We start from the raw sequence: 21,172 nt of genomic DNA, 5'->3' as shown, positions 1-21,172 counted from the left end.
GCATGCATGCGTGTGCACATGTGGTTGGGCCCTTCCAATAACCAAGGCAGCCATGATGGACTGAGATGCCGAGCATTCCTCAGACATTTCTCCCCCTGCCTGCCTGCTTCTCTTCTCTCTTCTCTTCTGTTCCCCCGCCAGATTCAGGGGCAGAGTGCCTCCGACCCCTCAGACCAGCCCTGGATTCCTGCCACGGTTCTCAATTCAAACCAATCAGAATGAGTTTCCCCCCACAAAAGGGCTTTATTACAGATATATATAGTAAATACTCCTCGGTTTCATCAGCTGTCCAGGTGGCTGGTCTCAGACGATCCCGCAAGTGAAGAAGCCGGATGCGGAAGTCCTGGGTTGGCGTGGTTACATGACCCGGTTGGACGTACTGCCAAATTCTCTAAAACGACATTGGAGGCGGCTTATGGTAGAGAAATTAACATTCAATTCTGTGGCAACAGCTCTGGTGGATATTCCTGCAGTCAGCATCCCAATTGCACGCTCCCTCAAACCATGAGACATCTGTGGCATTGTGTTGTGTGACAAAACTGCCCATATTAGAGTGGCCTTTTATTGTACCCAGCACAAGGTGCACCTGTGTAATGATCATGTTGTTTAATCAGCTTCTCGATAAGCCACACCTGTCAGGTGGATGGATTATTTTGGCAAAGGAGAACTGCTCACTAATGTAAACAAGTTTGTGCACAAAATTTGAGAGAAATAAGCTTTTTGTGTGTATGGAAAATTTCGGGATCTTTTATTTCAGTTCATGAAACTTGGTGCCAACACTTTACATGTTGCGTTTATATTTTTGTTTGCTATATTTGATTCAGCAGATGTGATTGAATGCCGTTATAGATGAATCACAGAGCCAGACTAGCCAGACAAGGAGAGAAGTTCAATTTCTGTAGTTGCTGGTGAACATGACACACATTGAATTTGACAGTTAAACCAAGTGAAATATTTAGACATAATATTTTACAGAGGGCTACATTTGAGAAAACTCAGATGTACAGTAGTTACTGTATTATATCAAACAACCGTATATATGTTTTCTCTCTCTGGGAGATAAGACTCATATGGTAGGCCTGCTAAACTGGCGCTGGCTCTGAGAGATGTAAAGGGCTGATGGGACAGCAGTGTCAAATATTGTCTTTGGCCTCAGCCACGTCCGTTTGCATCTCGGATCTCGGATCAGAAGTGAGGGAACACCGGAGTCCCTCTTGCAGAGCCTCAAAGAGCCCTGCTTTTAGCTGACGGCCTGTATAGGTATTGGAGAGTACTGGAGTGGCCCTCGGGGGTGCTCATTTGATTGGTTGAAATGTGGGAGCGGGGGAGATCGCTCAGCCCATGTCAGAAGCAGTGTCTCGTCCACTGCCGTCAGTACACACTGCTGCTTAATAATGAATGCTGTTTTCTGAAAGATCAAACGTCTCCCAGCTCATCTAAGGCACATTAGGCATTTTAACCCTAATGCCTAATGCAGACCACACTACTGACTCCCTTACTGTGTTTGTGCGTGCGTGTGCGCGTGTGTTTGTGCTGCTTCATGGAACATACAGTAGAGCACTCTGGTAGTGTCTGTTTACATTCCAGACAATTTCCTTCTCTCTGGCCTTACTGTACAGTAGCCATTAGCTACTGTACAAGATCCTATCGCAATTATATGTTGTATGGCTCCTCCATATAGAGCTGTATTATTGGGTGAGGTAATTTACATCTTAGCATCGTTCATGAAGAAGCGCATGAAATAATACACAGTGGACACTACATTATTTTATTCTATCTTTGCGGTAGCCATTTAGCTAATCTAAGACGCTTTCAAGTGTAAAATGTTTAGTCCTTCAGAGTCTGTTGTTGAATCCATGCGTCAATCTAAGTAACATAATACCAAAAATCCCCATCAAAATCCGTCAGTTTAAGCTTGCATGGGCCGCATCTCAATCCACCGCATACGTCTATGTCGGCCTTCCGCATCTGCGGTGGAAGGTGGCCGAGCTACAGCCGTGTTTGTCAGACCATGAGACCCCCACTAATGTCAGAGTAATGGAAGTATGGAGGTAGTTTTGTGTCAACAGAATAAAGGGTTAAATATGTGTAAAAAATATATATATATATTTCCCGAGCTTTCTTATATCTCTTAGATATCGGACAGGCACTTCAAAACCTTATTCCTTATTAGCAATTTTTTAAATGTATTTTTTGCCGTTTATGAATGTGTTATTCATGCGTTTCTATGGGCTATAGTAGTAAAGGCCACATTCAATATTTTATCCTCCCCTCAAAAAATATATTGATACCTAAAGGAGTCCTTAAATTCACAATCAAATAACTAAATGATCCATGGTATGACCATCTTAAAACAATTCCATATGTTAGCTTAGTACCTTCTTTATAAGATCACTTACATTGCACCTATTTTCAGGACTAGCATACTACGATAAAGCCCTTGTAAAAGATGCTACATTCGTTTTAATTTAATTTATTAATTTATTGCTCTGCAAGACGTTGAAGTAAAACTGATTCGCCCCATACTTTTTAATAGAGAACAGCTCTTTCTGTATTATTGGCTCCAAATTATTTTTGTTTTATCTCCACATAAAGGCTTTTTTTCACTGCATGGATATCGAATGCCCTTAAAACAGGGACCATCAACTAGATTCAGCCGCGGGCTGATTTTTTTCTTGAGCGGATGGGCGGGGGGCCGGAATATAATTACAAATAATTTGTAGACCGCAAATTGACAGCAAGAAGCCCAAATAGATATAATATTTGACTAAAACATAATCATTTAATACCTTGCTTACATTTGTATACAATCTATAATGCGTGGGAATACTTTGGAACAGTTTTCCAAAATTAAAATCAATTGGAGCTGATTTCCCTGTGTTTTAACAATCTTTTATGACCAATAATGAAACATATTAATAAAGTTGGGGGGGGGGCAAATAAACCCAACTATTTCTTATGGGGGGCTTCTGTGTTCCAAAGGGTGAACGGCTGCTTCTCTGGCACACTCAACCCCTTGTATAGTACTGTGTACTACCTGGCATTGATTCACGCCACTTTTAGGGTACACCAAAAAAGGAGAGAGCCGCTCTCGAATACTTCCAAAGGTGGCTATCTTTAGAATTGCCACTGAGAGAGAGACAATGCGAGAGAGAGAGAGTTCCAGCATACATCTCATATTTCTGAAGGCATGTCATGGGGTTTGCTCTGTCGTCACAGTCAATGCGGCACGAAAATAAGATTGTCCCTAATGGCCTTTCCCATACTTTTGTGCTTCAGTGTTATTTTTGCCTTTTCCTGAGTACACAAATCCTTTTGGAGGCCACTTTTTCTCTGAAATGTGGGAAAGAGGATGGAAGGGGACATTTGTACCACCATGGGATAAGGCAAAAAGGCGGGAACCCTCTGAGTTTGCAGTTAAAATGCAGCTGTGAGATAGTGTCCATTTTGTTATGATTTCACTTGTATTTTTGGGGGGTGGGAGTCAGAGCTGGACATGGGAAGCTGACCGCATCCCACATAATGTCAGAAGTCATGTAAAACACATACTTTTATGCAGAGGTTATCCAAACAGTGAGTATTGGAGAGTGTGCGTGGAAGAGAGCAATATGTTGCCAAGTTATCAAAGCAGGAGAACACAGTGAACTCCCTTTGGTGTTCATCTTTTGAGACAATGCCAAAGAAATAACAAATATTCCAAGAGCGATGAGCCAGTGAACCTGCTGAATCTGCAGTAGTAGTCTTCAGTCTCTCCACAGTGGGAGCCGGAGAATGTTCTAGACTGGGTCGTGTTCATTAGGGTACATCGTTGAAAAACAGTGCAACAGAAAACAAAAAACCTGTAACCTCATTGGACAGGTTCAGGTAGTACTTCCTTGTTTCACAACCTTTTCTCCCTATGGAACATGTAATTCAAGACAACATCCAGATGGGCCAATAGAAGAGGAATGTTAAGTGTTTAAAAAATCTGCGCCTGAGGTGATTTTAGGAACAGGTGTGCTGCTGAAAGAGTAAGAAGGGATCGGATTCACTGAGAAAAAAATCGGATGACATTCTTTTCTGTTGCGTGTGTGGTCCCATTTATCCATCTTAGGTTTACTTTCTGCTCATCCTCCTACTCCTCTCTCTTATACATCATTGGACTGTAATGGTATGTTGACTGGCCCCTAGAGTAGGCATTAGACGACGGCCCAGGGAAAAGCATTTGGGTCATGGTGACCAAGCACCACACCTTCTCCTAAAATGGATTTTATTTTTTATTTTTTTACTTATAACACTCCTCTTCTATTGGTCTATCTGGATGTTGTCTTGAATTTTGGCACAGAAATGTGCCTATTGTAGCTGCCCATGTCAGTACTATCGCTCAGCATGTAAAGTATCAGCTGAGTCACAGCTTCTTGCAGCGCAAGATAGCTACTGTAGCTAACTTAGTACAGTGAAGTTGGAGTTAGCCTTTCTAATGCTAACTGGCTAACAGCTAACTCAGCACAGTGAAGTTGGAACCATAGCAGGTGGCACCATAACTCAGGCCTTTCCTTCTGGGCCTTATCCTCTCCCAGTATTGGGAAATTGCCTTTATTTTGTTACGTTCATTACATCTATTTTTAAATCACTTTACAATAGACATTTTTCTACATTTTTCTACTATTTTTCTACTCTACTCTAGCGCTATCCCAAGGTTACGCCACTACTGTACCTAGCACAGTGTCAATAAATGATGGCTGGAATTGAGAACTGTACATATTGTTGTTAGGTCTCAAGAGATTTCAGAATATACCCAATGTTTTAGTGATGGCATAGAAAAACAGTTCTGTGTCTCTCGGTTATGTTTTTCTTTTTTAAGGTTTCTGCTGGTGTTTATTCTGTAGCCACTGTGTATCAAATACCAAGTTTAGTGAGAAAACATGTCTTATTCATGGCCATTTATACTGAGTCCATTACGCCCAAGGCCAAGGGCTTTGCCTGTTCGCCATTCCTATTCAGACAGGGGCAACTCTATTGATGAACACATCATTTAACACTTTTGTTCTAACTTGTTGGAATTTAATGCAAAGGGCAGACATTTACAGAACTACTGCCGTTACAATAATTGTTGACGTGGTATTTCAGTTTTGATATGTCACAATCTACAGTAAGGTAATGTGAATGTGTATTTCGTGCACTGATGCTGATTTATGTTGTTGTATTTTTACAATGAAAGTACCATGTTATACGGTACTGCATATGTATCAATGGGAGCCCATGCAGTCGTCCCACCAGTGAAATGTGGGTTGTTCTTCGCCACAGTGCCAATGAGATACAGTATGTATGTGTTTTTAAGTTCTCTATAGCGGGGTTTTCCAAACTCGGTCCTATAGCAGGGTTTTCCAAACTCGGTTTAGTTTTTTGCCTTAGCAGTACACAGCTGATTCAAATAATCAAAGGTTGATGATGAGTTGGTTATTTGAATCAGCTGTGTAGTGCTAGGGCAAAAAAACTAAACGTGCCCCCAGGGGGAGGCCCCAGGAACTGGTTTGTGAAAACCCGGGTTATAGCTAGTAGTGATACATGTTTTTCAGGTAATAAGCGTTGGCATCCTGCTGTTGCTATTCAAAACCTAGCAGGAAGTTGTAGGAACCCCAACCCTAATTAAATGCTCTGGGGTGAAGTTTCCCGCTAGGTACATATCAAGGATCAGCTACCCCTCCCCCCAATCCTACCTAATCTTACCAATTAGTGGGAAAAATCCAAAATTGACTCAAGACCGGTGTCTAGGGGGCAACTTCACTCTGCTCCTAATAAAACAGACTCCCAAAAGAGGATATTGAAAGTTAATGAGCCAGGCAATAATTAGGGCACGGGCAGAGTCCTAGTGTTTGATGCTTCATAGTGGGCCTCTTCTCATTCGCTCTGAAGCACACACACCTGTGATCACTTTTTCCATTCTCTTTGAAGGTCTAGTCCCAAAGCATATTTGATGATATGACTTTTAACATGTTCTGTGTATGCAGACATGCTTGACCGACTGCGAATTGTACGCCTGCACAGCGTAACCTGTGAGGATCAGTGTTTTTGACAGATAAAAGAGCATTTGATGGTTCTGATGATTAAAGGGGAGCTCTTTCTTTGGTGCCTGTTGGAACAGACAGAGGGTAAAGCAGCAGAACTAATTTGATTGACGAGCTCTTGACAAGGTCCTCATATTTGCATCTTTGGGAATGCCTCAGAGAGAGACCTACTCTCGTAAGGATTTTTTAGACCTCTAGGCAACAAGGGAAACTAGTGGTACAAGAAGGCCGTTCTGTGTTGGGTTGACACGGTCTTGAACTTTGTTGCCCTCTCAGGAGGTTACTCCACCGCTTGCCATCCAGTATATTTCTCCTGTCGAAGAATTACACCAAAATGTAAGAATCTAGGCTACAGCACCTCTCTGTGCCAACTCTCAATGCCAGGTCCAGTGCCAACTCTCTCCTGGTCTAGAGCCAAACAAACCCAGCCATGTTGTTCCTAGGTTCTCACGAACACTGACACGGCACAAAAGTAGGGGGTCTATTTATGACGCTTAGGGGGTCAACACATTGTACAGTGTCTACCGAATCGTGTAAGCAAACACACATGATATGGTATTGTTATTCTTAGAGGTGACAGAGAACTGTCATTATGAACCATGAGTGGTGTATATGTGTATATGTATGGAAACATATTCAGTGCATTCGGAAAGTATTCAGACCCCTTCCCTTTTCCACATTTTGTTATGTTACAGCCTTATTCTAAATAGATCAAATGAATAAAAATCCTCAACAATCTACACACAATACCACATACCACAAAGCAAAATCACTTTTTTAGAAATGTTTGACATTTATTTTAAAAACTATATTAAAAAACACCTTACTTACTTAAGTATTCAGGCCCTTTGCTATGAGACTCGAAATTGATCTTAGGTGCATCCTGTTTCTGTTTAAGGCTGTAAAGTAACAAAATGTGATGTGGAAAAAGTGAAGGGGTCTGAATACTTTCCAAATGCACTGTATCGTGCAGTGATCAAATTCTATAACAAACATCTACGGGGAAAAGGACGAGAAAGCATGGAATAGCTGCTTTCTGTCCTCCTGGTTCCTAAACTGTACTGTTCATCCTAACTAATCATTTTAGCTTTGTGAAATGTCAGTTTACCGAAGACCAGGGTAAAGCCCACTATAAATAAAGAATGGATTTATTTTTAGTGGGGAGAATCCACAGCTTACATCTAAATATTTGAAAGAATATTTAGATGTAGCCCTAGTCTTGTTTAGAATAGAATTAATCTAGCGTGCCAGACTTTACAGCTACACAGAGACACACTCACCTGACTGGAAGATCAATCCACCCTCCCCCTCGCAGGGATTTGTACCACTCCATAGCCCTCCAAGCCAGACGATAGGGATGAGCAGTCTTGTCAGATGACAGGTCTCTCAGTTCGGAAATCACAAGGACATCCTCCATAATAATTGATTTTAAATCATCATTAACCTCAGTGGCGGCATTAATTGAATCGCAAAGATGACTGCTGAGACTCTGATGGTATGTAATTAACAATGCAGGTCTTTGGCTAGTGTGGTTGAAACCCATATATCCTGTCAAGGTCCAGTGGTTATGCTAGTTGAAAGGTGAGACCTTGAAGCGGATGAGGTGGGGAGATACAGTATATGAAGAGATAAGAGGTGGTGTGTGTGTTTGTGTGTGAGGGGTCCTCACCTGCTCCCCTCAAGCCAGTCTAGCTAGCTAGCTAGACAGACAGACAGATGGACAGAGTGAGGGAGGGAGGCGGGAAGGGCATGTCCCTCCATCCATACCTTTTGAGTCAAAACACATTCCAGGCTTTGAAAAGCCAGTGCCGTGTCTCATCTACCTGTCTGGGGCTTCTGTTTTTTTGCACTTGCAGGTTAGGGGAAGAAAATTAAAAAAAAAGCTTTATAGTATGTGAAATCTCGAAAATATTACTCAGAGTGCATGATCTAGTGCGTGATTGTTGACTCCCGCCATAGTTCATTTAAGTACAGCGCGTCAATTATCAGCTGTTGTCAAACACGTGAGCTGGAAAAGACGAGTGAACGCCGAAATGAGTATACCGGTTGTATGTAGTACGCTAGTATGGGTATTCGTGTGTATTGTTTGTGGGGATGTGTGGGTGCTTGCATATGCGTATGTGGGTGCGTATGTGGGTGCTTTCGTGTGTGTTTGAGTGTGTATGTGTAGAGCAGCTGGTGGGCTGATTGGGTTCAGCTGGGCCAGAGAGAAAGAGAAAGAGGGGAACATTGTCATGGTGTAAAGATTAAATGCACAACACATAATACAACAATTAATAAAAGTCCCATGATGGTAGTGACTGCCCTTTACTGCTTATCACTTGTTAACCCTCATGTATTCACTTTACTTTATTAAACATTTCAGTTGTTGTGTATCTTTGTTTTATTCGATGACTATTATATCATTCCAAGTCATCATCTCATCTCTATAGAGCTGATGCCTATGCTGTCTGACAAAATCACACCCAAAAATATATATACACAGACCGACAAATGATGCGCAGTGGATTATGGTCATTGTAGTTAATTACCACGTTTTATGCGCTAAACTATGTAGAATATTGGCATGTTGGAAACTACAACTCCGGACTATAGGTTGGATGTGATTTATCTCTAGAAACTGTACGATGTGCGCATTGCAGTTACAGAAAAAACCAGAACCAAATGGAATTCAAATAATTGAACCTATGTCATCAATTAGTTGTTTAAAAACCGAGAAATAACCTACATTTCAGATAATAGCTCAGCACTAGGTGTTTGCAGGCAGGAGTTATGTCTACAAATACATCAAAGTCCGGTGTGCAGATATGCAAAATATTTGATATAATATGGCCTGAAAAAGATGGCTCCGCCTTTACATGTCTTTGAAAGCAGTAACAATATTGAAGAGTTAACCTGAAAATGCTTGTTTCTGTTATCTGGTGTAATTATGCCACGCTTTGTTGGCAAGCCCACTGATCTCACATGATTGAGCATGGACAGCTGGAACACTTCCGGTTCCTCACTTTAACTGTCAACAGTGACTTCCTTGTTAAGTGCATTGTAATGACACTCCTTTTAGTCTCTCGACTTCTGTCAGAGAGCATGTCAACACCTAGAAATAATCAGAGTTGTCAGCCCGCTCCAGACGTGTCTCAGACTCGTTTGTTGTAATTAGACTCAATTATGATGTTCAAGGTGGTTGATTCTTAGGTATGCAGACAACTGCCTCCAGCTAAAGTCTGACTGCATTGAACAATGCTGTGTTTGAAGCCAAGTTTTTTCATTAAACTTTTTTCAAGACATTAATCCTCTTTAAACTTTTTTTAAGACATTAATCCTCTTTGGCTGCCTGCTACTCAGGCCCAGAAGCTAGGATATGCATATTATTAGTAGATTTGGATAGAAAACACTGAAGTTTCTAAAACTGTTTGAATGATGTCTGTGAGTATAACAGAACTCATATGGCAGGAAAAAATCGGAGAAAAATCCAACCAGGAAGTGGGAAACTGAGGCTTGTAGTTTTTCAAGTGATTGCCACTTCCTAAGGCTTCCACTAGATGTCAACAGTCTTTAGAACGTTGTTTCAGGCTTCTACTGTGAATGGGAAGAGAATAAGAGCTAATGGAATCAGGTGTCTGAGAAAAAGGCATGAGCTCAGTCACGCGAGCAGCCTTGGGAGCGAACTGAGTTCCTCTTCATTCCTAAAGACAAAGGAATTGTTCAGTTGGAATTTTATTGAAGATTTATGATAAAAACATCCTAAAGATTGATTCTATACATCGTTTGACATGTTTCTACAAACTGTAGTATAACTTTTTTGACATTTCATCTGGACTTAGTAAGCCCGGGCCTTGCATTTGGAATAGTGAACCTAACGCGCAAACAAAATGGAGGAATTTGGGCATAAAGATGAACTTTATCGAACAAAATGAAAATTTATTGTGGAACTGGGATTCCTGGGAGTGCATTCCAATGAAGATCATCAAAGGTAAGTGAATATTTATAATGTTATTTCTGACTTCTGTTGGCTCCAACATGGCGGGTATTTGTATGGCTTGTTTTGGTGTCTGAGTGCTGTACTCAGATTATTGCAACGTGTGCTTTCGCCGTGAAGCTTTTTTGAAATCTGACACAGCGGTTGCATTAAGGAGAAGTGTATCTGTAATTCTGTGCATAACACTTGTATATTTTATCAAAGTTTATGATAAGTATTTCTGTAAATTGATGTGGCTCTCTGCAAAGTCACCGAAGGTTTTGGAGGCAAAACATTACTGAACATAACGCACCAATGTAAACTGATTTTTGGATATAAATATGAACTTTATCGAACAAAACATACATGTATTGTGTAACATGAAGTCCTATGAGTGCCATCTGATGAAGATCATCAAAGGTTAGTGATTCATTTTATCTCTATTTCTGCTTTTTGTGACTCCTCTCTGGCTGGAAAATGGCTGTATGTTTGTTTGTGACTAGGTGCTGACCTAACATAATCGTTTGGTGTGCTTTCGCTGTAAAGCCTTTTTGAGATCGGACACTGTGGTTCGATTAACGAGAATCTTATCTTTAAAATGGTGTATAATACTTGTATGTTTGAGGAATTTTAATTATGAGATTTTTGTTGTTTTGAATTTGGCGCCCTGCACTTTCACTGGCTGTTGTCAAATCGATCCCGCTAAAGGGATTTGATCCGCAAGAACTTTGCGTCCAGTCTAGTCTACTAGGTAATCACATTTAAAAACCTGCAAAGCATTTCATGTCATAATGATGAAAGGATGTTTTCAACTGCTGATATCAAGCATTTTGTTTATTTGCGAGATAATGCTATACCATGTGATAATTATCTTCAATGTTAGGTAAGATAATGCCTAATACCATGGGAGAAAGGTCTTGGTAACACCTTACAGTAGGCTGCATTCATAAAGCCTTAATAAGGGCTACATAATGTTTGAACGTATCTCTTCTGCACGTGAAGGTACTCACCTCACATGTGCACAGTGTGGACAAGGGGCACAGCTCCTCTCACATTCTGGCCTCCCGACCACCAATAACTCGTTATACAGCACCTGTCAAAAGTTTGGCAACACCTACTCATTCAAGGGTTTTTCTTTATTTTTACTATTTTCTACATTGTAGAATAATAGTGAAGACATCAAAACTATGAAATAAAACATATGTAGTAACCCAAAAAATGTTAAACAAATCTAAATATATTTTATATTGAGATTCTTCAAAGTAGCCACCCTTTGCCTTGATGACTGCTTTGCACACTCTTGGCATTCTTTCAACCAGCTTCACCTGGAACGCTTTTCCAACAGTCTTGAAGGAGTTCCCACATATGCTGAGCTGCTTTTCCTTCACTCTGTGGTCCAACTCATCCCAAATATTCTCAATTGGGTTGAGGTTGGGTGATTGTGGAGGCCAGGTCATCTCATACAGCACTCGATCATTCTCCTTCTTGGTCAAATAGCCCTTACACTGGAGGTGTGTTGGGTCATTGTCCTGTTGAAAAACAAATGATAGTCCCAATTAGCGCAAACCAAATGGGAGTGCGTATCCCTGCAGAATGCTGTGGTAGCCATGCTGGTTAAGTGTGCCTGAATTATAAATAAATCACTGACAGTGTCACCAGCAAAGCACCCCCACACCATCACACCACCTCCTCCATGCTTCAGGGTGGGAACCACACATGCGGAGATCAAAAATCTCAAATTTGGACTCATCAGACCAAAGGACAGATTTCCACCGGTCTAATGTCCATTGCTCGTGTTTCTTGGCCCAAGCAAGTCTCTTCTTCTTATTGATGTCCTTTAGTATTGGTTTCTTTGCAGCAATTCAACCATGAAGGCCTGATTCACACAGTCTCCTCTGAACAGTTGATGTTGAGATGTGCCTGTTACTTGAACTCTGTGAAGCATTTATTTGGGCTGCAATTTCTGAGGCTGGTAACTCTAATGAGCTTATCCCCTGTAGCAGAGGTAACTCTGGGTCTTTCTTTCCTGTGGCGTTCCTCATGAGAGCCAGTTTCATCATAGTGCTTGGTGGTTTTTGCTACTGCACTTGAAGAAACTTTCAAAGTTCTTGACATTTTCCGCATTGACTGACCTTCACGTCTTAAAGTAATGATGGACTGTCATTTCTCTTAGCTTTTTTTTTTATAGCTGTTCTTGACATAATATGGACTTGGTCTTTTACCAAATAGGGCTATATTCTGTATACCACCTCGACCTTGTCACATCACAACTGATTGGCCCAAACGCATTAAGAAGGAAAGAAATTCCCCAAATTAACTTTTATCAAGGCACACCTGTTAATTGAAATGCATTCCAGCTGACTACCCCATGAAGCTGGTTGAGAGAATGCCAAGAGTGTGCAAAGCTGTCAAGGCAAAGGGTGGCTACTTTGAAGAATCTCAAATATCAAATATATTTTTATTTGATTAACACTTTTTTGGGGGGTTACTACATATGTATTATTTCATAGTTGTAACGTCTTCACTATTATAGTACAAATACCCTGGAATGAGTAGTAGTGTCCGTACTTTAGAATGGTGCTGTAGATCTTGTAAGTACGGAGACCAATGTGTAGCACCCACCCCCTGTTCAGAGTGAGTCAGCGTTGGCCTGTTGTTACGTTGCTAATGCACAGGAAATGTTTTTGTGGGGATACCTAATTGAATCACTGTAATAACACAACATCCTTCTTCCTCCATTAGCCTCTGGTGTGTGTGTGTGATGTGGGTTTGCTGCTGTTGGTGCAGGACAGGACGGAGAGATAATAACCTGGCTGTCACTGTGTTGTTGAGGTCAAACATGCTCAGTGAGTATTAATGTGCCCTCCATGAACTGTCTCACCTGTTAAAGGGAAAAGGAAGACACGCGCATGTACATACAGTACATGTACGTAGACCATGCATCTAATAAGACACACAAAGACACACTGTCCACCCCCCTTCACACACACACACACACACACACACACACACACACACACACACACACACACACACACACACACACACACACACACACACACACACACACACACACACACACACACACACACACACACACACACACACACCATGTCCACATCAACAAACCACCCCTGATTGAGTTGCCACATTTCTTTCTTAACTCGTAACTCACAGCATGCTACTGAACAATGGATCTGGGCAGACAAGTCTATAGGCACAGCAAGGGGTCATTGCCAACCTAGAGGCTATAGGAAGGAGTCTGCTTTCATATTGTGTGTAAAGTGCATAATGGCCCTTCTGGCCTGTGTGTCGTCCTAGACACGCTTGGAGGGAAAAACCACTCATTCCTCTGTGAGAGAGCCGAACACTGGCTCACTATGCTGTCTGTAAATTGAGTCTTTCTTCCCTCCTAAACGGTGACACACTGGAATGTAGAACATTAATATGGACATGGGTGGGCTCCCAGAATTCCTGTCATTGCTTCTTTTTTCTTTGACCATTATGAGCTTTTTGTTGCTTTCCTTCAGCTCCGACCATATCAGGCCAGGCAGATGTGTGTGTGCGTGTGTGTGATTGTGCAATGCGTGTCAGTGTGTGTGTGTGTGTGTGTGTGTGTTAATGGTGAAACAGCAATGTCCGTTTGTGATATTACAACAACAAAGAGGTTACTGCAAACAACAAACACAGTTTTTTCATTGATAGAAGACGGTGGTGGGGCGGCCATCGGTGCTGTTTCCCCCTGCTGCGGATTCCATCTTTAATGTTGGTACAGAAATTATTACTTCGTATGATCAAAACGACAAACTTTCACATCATCGTGAAAAGGGTCTTTAAACGTGACTGATTCTGCACACTCTGCCTGCTGTAAATGATCTCGAACATGTGGCTTGTTTCTCTGTGTCTCTACAGCAGCCTGGGCCAAGGTGCAGGTGAACATGGAGGACAGAGTGGAGGTGTTTCTGGGGGACACGGCTCAGATCACATGCATGTTCACGGTCTCAGACAGCCCCGACAACGTCATTATCCAGTGGTACATGGTGAGTAGTAGAACATGGACACTAGCGCACACACACGCACGTTAGCCTGGTTCCAAAAGCTGTTCGTGCTTTAGCTAGCTCTGTTAGCAGTTGGCTAAAGGACCAACAGATCTGACAACCAGGCTAACACATCCCTTCCATCTCAGATCCCTGTTTCACAAATGAACACATGCTCTCTTAGCTCTCTGGGCTGATTCCTAACCTACATCTGTACATTTATGCATCAGCTAACATTGATGTAAATGGGAGATTTACATGGGCACAAATATTTACTTTACACCCACGGATCTCAAGGATTCGTCCCTCTGTCTCTGCCCTGTTTTCCAATTGACTTTGACAATGATCTTCGACTTGGATCGTAGATTACAAAGACCAATGTCCGCTTGAGGATCTACTATGGAAACAGCACCATGCAGGTAGTCGACCGGGGCGGGCAGTTCACAGACAAGATCAGTGTGAACGGGATGGGGAATAGCAGCGAGGTGGTGCTGACCATCAGGGACGTGAAGGTGGAGGATGAGCTAGAGTTCATCTGCCTCGTCAACGGGACGTCAGCCGGTAGCGATGAGGGACGCACTACGCTCAAGGTGTTCGGTAAGAGTGTGATGCACCCATTCCTAGGGCCAGTTTGCTGGACCCAGATTTAGCCTAGTCCTGGACTAAAAAGCATGTGGCATGCTTATAAAGCTTCAGTATTCTAGCTATTGCTCTCTATTTGATGTCATCCATTGTTCCTCTCTAGCGTCACCTGATCGTCCAATCATCACGGGGGAGGAATCTGGGATCTCTGTCAGCAATGAGAACCCATCTAAGGTAAAAACGAACAAACAAAAACCACATTGTTTGCAATAGACAGAGGACTTCAGGTTATAGCATGGGGATAAGGTAAGGGCTTGTAACTTTTGAGGGCTTGTAACACTGACATTTAGCAAAATGCAAAGTATGTTGGTTTTATTGTAAAAAAAAACAAAAAACATTTGAGCTTTTTATCCCCGAAATCGAGTACATGGTTTTCAGGAGAAAAGGGTTTACACTGACCGTGTAACGTCATTTTTCTCCACAGATAGGGAGCTGTGAGGCTAAGAACGGCTACCCCAGGCCCAACATCACTTGGTACCGTGACCAGAGCTCACTGCAGAACACGCCAGGCGGTGAGTACTACTAAGGCTTCGACAACAGTGTCCATAGACACATTAGTTTCTACGCAATGTGAAACAGAGTTGATAATAACAGATATCAATTCCACATCTGCTTCATGCTCTTCCTGCTTTTTGTGCTGGCAACGTGACAGTAATAAACACATTTAGAATGTTGTAAACATGCCTCGGATCTCACAAGGAATAACAAACATATTTTTTGGGGTTATCAAAGATGAAAAGCAGATTGATGTCAGTCAGGAATTTGACAGTGAAATTGAAGAACAATGATCAGTGATTAGTATGACACAGATCATGCCTGTTGGAAAAATAGATGTCTGTTTCATGTGCCTGAATATGAGATGTGGCTGTGGAAAAGATTAATTAAAAAAAATATATATTTAAAAATAGAAAACAAAAGTAAGTGATAGTAAACCACCCCATGTATTCTCTCCCCAACCTGGCCATTGGGGATACATCAACATGTGCAAGCAGCTACACTTCTACAGTAACTCAAGTTCTCTGTTTTCCATATGTGCTGCATGTCTCACAGAGGTCAGTGTGGTGGCCCTGGTCACTAAGGAGTCCAGTGGTCTGTACACTGTCCAGAGTGACCTTCACCTGAATGTGGTCAAGAAAGACAAGGATTCGTTCTTCTACTGCGAAGTCAGCTACCTTGTCCCTGGTGGAACCAAGAGGACTGAAACCAACAAGATCAACATTACTGTCTACTGTGAGTCTACTGTGCACCCTCTTAATGTGTCCCCCCCCTCATATGGAGACAGTAGAAAACTATACACATGCACAGTCACAGATGTACACAAGTACAGTGCCATCTCAAATCTCGTTCAGTCTCAACGAGAAGCATGAATCATAAATACAAGTAACTATGCTACAGTGCAACGTTTTTATTTTCAGATTGTTTGTGCTGTCGCCACATGTTCCTGTCAAGTTTCTCTTGTCCTGTACTTTATACGGCCATACTTGCCACTTTCCAGGTCATATTTGTCAACGAGAATCAGAATCTTGTTGACTTGCCTGGATAAATAAAGGTTAAATCAAATTAATGTAAAATCTCTTCAGATCCAACCACTTCTCTTGATGTGTGGGTGGAGTCACCGAAGGGTAGTGTCAAAGAAGGAGACACAGTTGAGGTTCATTGCCGTGCCGACGGGAATCCTCAACCACCCTTTACATTCATGCACAATATGGTAAGAAACCCTTGCCTATCTCCTAGTCCCATGTAAAAATGTTAAATAAAATGCTTCCTGTGTCTCCAACTATAACCAGAACTATGTACGTGTATGCATGTGTTTACTGTAAGTGATTGGATGTGCCTAAACCTCTGGATGTGGACTGTGTGTGTGTGTGCGTGTGTGCATGTCTTTGTTCATACACAACACTGTTGATGTATGTTATAAATGCCACTGTCTCTCTTTAGGAGGAGCTGAAATCTGAGCTGAACGTATTGGTCCTGAAAGACGTGACGCGGCAAAGCAACGGCAACATCACGTGTACAGCGCTGGACCTGGACACGTATGCAGAAACCCTTGGGCAAACAGAGCTCTTCGTCAACTGTGAGTGAGACATTACTCTGGTACAACTGTCCTGTACTTCCCGGACATTCCTGGGACGTTAGTCATTATTTGTAGCACCAGGAGTTGTGACATGACCAGGAAAAACTTAGGATCCTCTTTATGGTCTTATTAGTAGCACCAGGAATTATTCCCTGGCTCCAGAAAAACTCCTGGCCTAATTATTGCAGTAGTAGTGTAATGTAGTGTAATGTAGTGCACTGGTTCTCAAACTGTGGGTCGCGAATGTGAAACTGAATGTGAACAATGTATACCATTGCCCCTTCGATTTGGTTACTAACATTGGCCTACTGTATATAGAGTGGTGTAGCAGTGTTCTTAACATTGGATGTTGTGTGTCCATAGATCTGGACCCGGTTGTGTTGATTCCCAAAGACACCCATGTCATAGCCCAGGGAGAGGAGCTGATGGCCACATGCAACGCTCAGTCCTCCCTGCCCACACACACTGTATGGTTCAAGGTAAATTACAGTAGCCCACTGAGTCAAACGCTATACTCCTTCCTACACAGTTATATTAGACTATGTTACTGTATATTTCATTTTTAGAGGCGAAAATATCTATGCTGATATTTAGTATTTATTAGGATCCCCATACTCTTCCTAGGGTCAAAACAGGGTTAAATCAATTACCTTACAACAAAACACAACAGCCTACATCTTAAATAAAACAGTACATCATACAATATATTATTACATTATTACTCTCTTAATACAAATGTACAATATAAAATACACAATACCTCAACATTAAAATGTGTGTGTGTGTGTGTGTGTGTTTTAGAGTGTGTGTGTGTGCATGTGTTTGTGTGTCTCTTCACATTCCATGTTGTGCCATGAGGTGTTGTTTTTATACATTTTTTACATTTGATTTTACTGCTTGCTTGAGTTACTTGATGTGGAAGAGTTCCATGTAGCTATATGTAGTTCTGTGCGTTTCCCATTGTCTGTTCTGGACTTTGGGACTGTGAAGAGACCCCTGGTGGCATGTCTTGTGGGTATATATGGGTGTCAGAGCTGTGTATTAGCTACTTTCAACATGGCAATACCTCTCACAAAGACAAGTAGTGATGCAGTCAATTTGCCTATGTTCTTCTTTGTGGCATTGACCATATAACTGTGCAGTAGTTCATCTGTGATAAAACTAAAGCCTGTTGGACTTGTTTTGTTGATTGTGATGTCAAGAAATAAGAGCAGTGCTTTATCACGGACAGACCTCTCCCCATCTTAGCTACCGTTGCATCAATATGTTGTGACCATGTCAGTTTACAATCTAGGGTTACACCAAGCAGTTCCTCAACTTGATCAATTGCCACATTATTCATGACAATATTAGGTTTAGTGTAGCTCTCTTCACGACAACAGACACAGGTTGGTTCCTTGAAACGGGCGTTTATTGCATTGCAGGTCTTTTTCTCCGATGCATCCACGTCACGCCGTGAGAACTCGTTGGCTGCTTGTCCTGAAAAGAGGTTCTTGAATCCTTAGTCCCTTGAAAGTCCCTTTACTGTCTTTCTTAGCCTCTGCCATCAACAATTATGACTCAGACTAAGATCTGCTTAAGTTAGATTGCACACAGTCAATTAACAAATTCCATAACAGTAACACAACAGAGAACGTTAGTTCCGGGATGGAACATAAAAACACAGACAATGGCCTAACGTTAATTTACATGTTACATCACATTTAAATTCTTATCTATACATCAATAAATCATTTATTTATTTACTACATCAAATAAACCTTGAATTGTGTATTAATCATGCATCGTGAACACAGCATCTATGTAACAACACTTACACTCCCACCAAATCACTCATTAACTTGGAATGTGGGATTTTCTTTTAAACAAAATTATGAAAATAATTAATAAAATGTTTTAAGTCTGAATGAACGTATGTGATTTAGTTAGCCTCTAGTAAGGTAACTAACTACCTTGTGAATAGGCCTTTCAAGGTGGACTGATCTAGTGTGTGGTTTTTCTTTACCAAGTGTAGTGTCACTGACTAGTAGCTTCAGCTTTCACACCATGCCGTCTGCACTAGGATGAGCTTCTACAACCCTGGAAAGCTTCCACTAGTTTCTTGGTGAGTCCTTTGAATTCCCTGACAAATTTCTGGAGCCTGGCGATGGCTCTCACTGCTCTGGACCAGTCAGAAAACTTAATGAAGCGATTCACTATTGAATTCACTTCTTTCATCTTGACTGCGTGGACATGGGCCTTGCGAAGCTCAGGGTCGGTTGTTTCTACTTCTCCCACCATTTCCTCTTCACGTGGAAGACTCCTCTGCCAAAGAAAGTTGGGTCCTTTCAGCCAGTTAGACTCTTTCAGCTGAACTGCACTTCGTTTATTGTCTGGGAGATTAGGTTTGTCCGTCTTGAAAGGAAGTGGGAGTTCATAGTGGCAGTCTTCCTTCTGCCTTATACTTTCTTTCACTTTAAACAAAAAGAGAAGGTCTTCCTGAGAAACTGGGTTGTCATCTGCAGTGTGATCTGCGAAATCAGATTCGAGGACCTTGATTATGTCTGTCGGATTGATCTCTTTGACTTGAGTTTTGCACACAAAGTGTACGTCTCTCTTCAGCTCAACTGATGGCTGCATGGCAGGTGTCTCTTGTCGCACTATGATTCTGTGACTGGTTCCTATTGCATCACCGTAGTCACTTGCTTGAGTCGAGCAGCCAACAATGCTCCAGCCGAGATCAGTTCGTTGTGCATATGGATGATTTTCTTCACCGGAAAGGATCTCCCTTGGAAGAAGGGCTTGTTGACAGTTATAGCCGATCAGAAGGCCTACTTCGCAATCCAGTGGTGGTGGAATCTTGTCTGCCAATTGTTCCAGATGAGGCCATTTTAGAGCTGTTTCAGCAGTTGGAATGTGCGACCTGTCTGCTGGAATGAATTCTCGTGTGAAAAGTGGTGGCAATGGGATCCTTTTCTTTAAGTTGTACCCTCTCTGTTGTAGACTTGTCAGTTTCTGGCAGGGTATGACTGTTGACCTTGTAGACATTGTGGACAGCCGCAAACTGACATTCTCTTTGTTTGTGTTGAGGTCTTGGGCTACTTCATCTAGGATGAAAGTCGTATCGCTTTGTGTGTCTAAGAGAGCGTAGACAAGAACTTCTTGATCTGGCTGTTTTGTGGACGAGACCCAGACTGGTATGATTGAGGATGTTTGTGTGCTTAGGCCTTCTTGTATGACTCTGTTGGTAATTGCTGCTGCAGCTATTTCCTTGGTGTCTGCCCTGTGCTTTGAGTAGTCGTCTACCTTTGGAGGTGTCAACCTTTGATGTTCCTTGAACTTGTCATCATGCAAACATGTCGGGTGTCTCTTCTGACATCTTTCACACGTACTCTTGTTATCACACGTTCTTGAGTGATGACCGGTCTTCAAACATCCAAAGCAAAGTTTTTCTGCTTGCACAAACTTGACACGATCTTGAACTGTCTGTTCACTGAACTTTCTGCACTTGACGAGGACATGTCCTGTTCTTTTGCAAAAAATGCATGAAGGGATGTTGCTCTGTGTTGTGTTTGTGGACAGTGTCTTTGCTTGAATGGTTTGACTTCGTGGATGCTTTGGTTTCTCGCTTTCCATACTCTTGAGCGCTTGTATTGAGGATATAGGATTGCAAGCGAGATCTGCTTCCTTTGATAGAAAGTCTACAAACACCTTGAATGGTGGGTACCCAGTGTTTGCTTGTCTGACTTCCATCGTTTTGCGGTTCCAACTGGATACCAGCCAATCTGGCAACTTCAGCAGAATCTTTTGACTCTCATTGCAGTCATTGAGAACTTCCAATGTCTTAATGTGGGGCATTGCAGCCTCACAGCTCTTGAGGAAGTCTGCAAAGTCTCTTAGTTCACAACCATCCTTAGAGCTTATCTTTGGCCATCCATGCAGCTTGTCTCTGAAGGACTTCCCAATTATGAATGGGTCTCCGAAACGTTTTTGCAACAGCTGCCAGGCTGAGTCGTATGCTGCTTCAGTGCCTAGTAGGAAAAATCCTTCAACAACTTTCTTTGCGGCACCACCTAAGTACTTCCTTAGGTAATACAGTTTTTCATTCTTTGGAATGTTTTTCCTGTCTATCAATGTTTCGAAAGATAGCTGCCAGTCTTTGAATTTCAAAAGGATCTCCAGTGAATAATGCAGGCTCTGGTGTTGGGAGACGATTGGCACTTATAGCTTCTGCTAGCATGTTGACCAGATCAAAGCTGTTCTGCACTTGATGCATGGACACTGAAGTTGGTGGAGCTTGAGGTACCAATTGTGGACTTTGGGAACTAAGAGCTTGACTTGTAACTGGTAGAGGTTGAGGAATGAATGAGGGACTTGAGGCATATAGGGCTTGCGTTGTGACTGGTAGAGATTGAAGGCGGTCTGGAGGAACTGTGAG

General features: G+C 42.0%; 1 protein-coding gene across 6 annotated transcripts in view; it reads left to right on the top strand.

Annotated features, from left to right (window-relative positions):
• LOC115162942 (cell surface glycoprotein MUC18) overlaps positions 1-21,172 on the top strand; it is a 52,310-nt gene that overhangs the window by 15,585 nt on the left and 15,553 nt on the right. For 4 of the 6 annotated variants that reach the window (XM_029714481.1, XM_029714476.1, XM_029714475.1 and 1 more), the window contains exons 1-9: positions 12,827-12,848; positions 13,915-14,042; positions 14,405-14,636; positions 14,785-14,855; positions 15,106-15,193; positions 15,732-15,911; positions 16,262-16,389; positions 16,620-16,755; positions 17,119-17,234. In XM_029714481.1, the coding sequence (XP_029570341.1) occupies positions 12,842-12,848; positions 13,915-14,042; positions 14,405-14,636; positions 14,785-14,855; positions 15,106-15,193; positions 15,732-15,911; positions 16,262-16,389; positions 16,620-16,755; positions 17,119-17,234 (1,086 nt within the window). In that variant the 5' untranslated portion in view covers positions 12,827-12,841. Of the gene's footprint in view, positions 1-12,826; positions 12,849-13,914; positions 14,043-14,404; positions 14,637-14,784; positions 14,856-15,105; positions 15,194-15,731; positions 15,912-16,261; positions 16,390-16,619; positions 16,756-17,118; positions 17,235-21,172 lie in introns of those variants that run through there. The other 2 variants (XM_029714478.1, XM_029714477.1) reach the window with 2 other exon arrangements.

Source organism: Salmo trutta, chromosome 26, assembly GCF_901001165.1.
Source record: "Salmo trutta chromosome 26, fSalTru1.1, whole genome shotgun sequence".
In the NCBI taxonomy this organism is placed as follows: Eukaryota; Metazoa; Chordata; class Actinopteri; order Salmoniformes; family Salmonidae; genus Salmo; species Salmo trutta.
The sequence above is the reverse complement of the archived record's forward strand: the minus strand, read 5'-3'. Positions and strand labels throughout refer to the sequence as shown.